We start from the raw sequence: 3,592 nt of genomic DNA on the forward strand, positions 1-3,592 counted from the left end.
TGCGGACAGGGCGCCAGCCTCTGGCTGGGGCCAAGGCCAGCAAAGGGCTAATGAGACAATTCAGGGGAGCCAGCTGTGATCTGCAGTTCAGGAGCTCTTGGTGACCGTGTGTTTCACCGACTTTGAACTTCACCTCCACGCAGACACCCACTGAGATGTGCCAGTTCACCTGCACAGCGACGATGGAGAAATGGAGGGGCACACGTGCTAGGGCCATGCCCTATCTGGGGCACCCCAAGAAAAGGTCCAGGGTTTTTATGCCAAGCAAGCCATCCGATTTCTTCTGTGCCAGAGCTTTTCAGTCTTCGGGGGGCAGGGGGGGCACCTGCCTCTATTTGTACCTTCTGCCTTCTGCAGGTCAAAGCCCCCATCCCAACAGCTCACCACGCAGCTCCAGGGACAGACTCATCGCTCACCCTGCGAGGCAGAGCCCTGCGAGCTGCAGCTGGCTGCCAGCACACACGTGCCACTGCGTAACAATAATTACTATTAATGAAGCGTGCACGCTCTGGCAGGTGTCAGAAGGAGCAGCTCCCGAGTCTGCCATCTGGAAGCGCACAGCTAGATGATGGAGCGGTGGCACGTTCGCACATGTGCTGCTGCTGGTGTGCACAGAGCAGCACCCGCCCACCACGCCCAAGGAGGAACGCTGCCTTGGTCTCCTTCAGCTGTTTAATTCACCAAACTCAGCAGCTTCCCACAGATTCTGTAAATTCCTACTTCTCTTAATTAAAGCAATTTGTTTAGTTTCAGGATCTCTGTCCTGGATCGCTCTGTTTTAAATCAACTTCTACGGAAGACAAGGCATCTTGCCTTCTGGTCTGTCTGCATTTTTATCCTCATCTGGTCATTCTGCACATTGTGAAATGGCCTGAAACTCCCTCTGGTGCAGGGCAAAGGCCACTGGGGCAAAGAGGATGGCGAGGAGCTCCTCCAGGCAGCTCTGCCTGGCAGCCGCTGCCTGCCAGGCAGAACGTTTTCAGTGTTACTGGTGTAAGATACCACAATGACAACGGCCTTAGAAATGGGATATGGATGGGATTACGTTCATATATGTGGATGGAATAGAGCAAACAGAACATGTATAGACAGAATTGATAGAGTAAATCTGTTAGGAAGACAGCAGAGGAGGAGCTTGTGAGCAGCTCGGAATAAGGAATGAAATTCAGCTGTGATCTAATTGCAGCAAATCCAGGAATAGAAATAAGTGGGAAATGTCAAACATTTGCCACACTTTAATTTACCACGTATCAGTAGTTATACCCAGAAAGCAAAAGAACCACAGCATCAGCTTGGCATGCACAGTGCCACTGCTCCATGCTCCTCCTGCTGCCACTGCTGCAGCCTGGAATAGAGATTCTTCCCAGATTTTGGTTGCCCTGACAGACAGTGACAGTTCCCAGCAAGAGGGTTTAGCAGGATGAATCATCCTCTTATCAGATGCTGATAAATGAAAAAGCTGTATTCTTTTTAACTCTATTCTGCATCTAACAAGAAAAATATTTCAAAGCTAGACTGATGTCACACCATCCAATGTATCAAAGGGCAAGAGATGGAATGGGAAAGAAGCAGAATCTTGAGAAGAACCGAAGCAACCCTCAATATCCAAGGCTCCTCTGGTTCCTGGTGTCTCCTTGCTGCACTCAGATAGGAGAAAAGCTACACTCCATGCTATGCTTTGATGCCATGCTGCTTAAAATTGCATTGCAAAGCCCAATCTTTGTTGCAAATTTCAGGTTGGATATATCCTCTGAACGCAGTTGCTTCAAACCCAAAGCTCTTTCCTGGCTTCAAAAGGTGTCTTGGGCGATTACAAAAATAGCACAACCCATTTAATCCTTCATGTCTGCTCAACAAAAGTCATTCCAGACCTGTTACACCTTTTATGCTGTAACATCTCCTGCTTCCCTACTTCTAACCAGTATTCAAAGTACTGGACCCTGATAATTCCTTTCTCTCGCTCTTTGATTTTTTTTTAAACCTTGTGTATTTGAACACACTCTCTAGAGTGAGTCCTTTGAAAAGTAATCCATATAAAAGCAAAGCACTTTTTAAATGGCAGAACAAAACACTCATAAAAGTTCATAAATGGCTTGCTATTTAAATCCCATAAAAGCAGCCTAGTTAATTACTTCAGTTTGAATGTTTCCTGTAAATTGTGCACTGTACCCAAGGTTAGCAATAAAGGGAGAGGGGTTTTCTACAAATGCTACAAAAACTCCACTGATTTCCTTGCACACAAGATGTCTGGATAATTTGCCTCAAAAACACTTGGCTTTAATTGCATAGCTGTTACAGTTTTGACAGTGAAACCTAATCCTTTATATGTATGTATGTATATAATGTACATATGTAACGTATATACAAAATGGCTCCTTTCTCTTTGTAACCTCTTCCCTCCTTCTCCTTCCCCATCTCCTACCCCAGGCTCTGAGCTGATGCCCAAAGCACTGTCTACACGGATCATTGGTGGCATATGGTGGTTCTTCACCCTAATTATCATCTCGTCCTACACGGCCAACCTTGCCGCCTTCCTGACAGTGGAGAGGATGGAATCCCCCATCGACTCAGCAGATGACTTGGCAAAGCAGACAAAAATAGAGTACGGGGCAGTGAAGGATGGAGCTACTATGACCTTCTTCAAGGTGAGACCAGGGAAAGGCTTCCTACCATCCAGGCAGAGATGCAACATGCTCAGGCCAACAGGAATGAGAACAAAGAACCAAAGACAAAAAGCCTCCTAAGCCAGTGCTGCTTCTCCCTACAATCAGGTTGTTCCAGTCTCACATCCTGTCAAGACTTTGACAGTTTAGCTTACCTAGAGTCACATCATGGCTAAACCCCCTCCCCGTTGCTAACTGAAGTCACAATTACAAAATTATATTGATTTTACAGCTTCAGAGACTGTACCCGATACTGGCGCAGCCAGCCTAAAACAAAGCACATATAGGCACAACAGGACAGGTGTATCTTACGCTAAAGCCCTACAGAAAAATTGTACTTTCCCTAAAGTATCGTCCCTATTTCCACATCACACCCCTTGCAGCTCCTTCCTTGTCTCTGCAAGAACAGCTCCAGAGAGCCCTCGGGGCTGACCCGGCCAGCCTCCAGGGACAGCGAAGAGAACAAATGAAACCTAAAGCTGGACAGATGTTGCAAAGTGCCCTCCCCGATCAGTATTTTTTACAGCTGAAATATCTTTCCCGTCCTTCAGGTATTCACATTAATGTAGTCAAGTTTTATTAACCTCTGAAATCCGTGCAAGGTGACACCACCAATGCATCAGAATCAAATTACATTAATTTCTTCTCTTTAAAGCATAATTAATTTCAAAAGTTAGCCAACACTGCAGAGAGGGTGCTAAGTTCATTCATATTTCACTATTGCCTCAAAAATGGAAAGAAACCGAGAGACTTAAAAAGACCTTTAAAACCACGGCTGGCCTGTAAAAACATACTTTAAAAAAAATGAGCGAGAGACTAAAGGAATAGAAATGAGGGGCGATTAATCTAAGGAACGATCACTCTGGCTTGGAGAGGAATTTAAATTCAACAACGAACTCAAAAAGCCGTCTTTCAAAGAAAGGCCGGGA

At 45.7% G+C, this 3,592-nt stretch overlaps 1 protein-coding gene across 1 annotated transcript in view; it reads left to right on the top strand.

Moving 5' to 3' along the window:
* LOC104628729 (glutamate receptor ionotropic, kainate 3) overlaps positions 1 to 2,645 on the top strand; it is a gene marked incomplete at both ends in the record, with an annotated part of 43,858 nt that extends 41,213 nt beyond the window's left edge. Inside the window, one exon of the mRNA XM_010297399.1 lies at positions 2,428 to 2,645. Within this exon, the coding sequence (XP_010295701.1) occupies positions 2,428 to 2,645 (218 nt within the window). The remainder of the gene's footprint in view (positions 1 to 2,427) is intronic.
* Positions 2,646 to 3,592: the final 947 nt, after the last annotated feature.

Source organism: Phaethon lepturus, unplaced genomic scaffold, assembly GCF_000687285.1.
Source record: "Phaethon lepturus isolate BGI_N335 unplaced genomic scaffold, ASM68728v1 scaffold29341, whole genome shotgun sequence".
Classification (NCBI taxonomy): Eukaryota; Metazoa; Chordata; class Aves; order Phaethontiformes; family Phaethontidae; genus Phaethon; species Phaethon lepturus.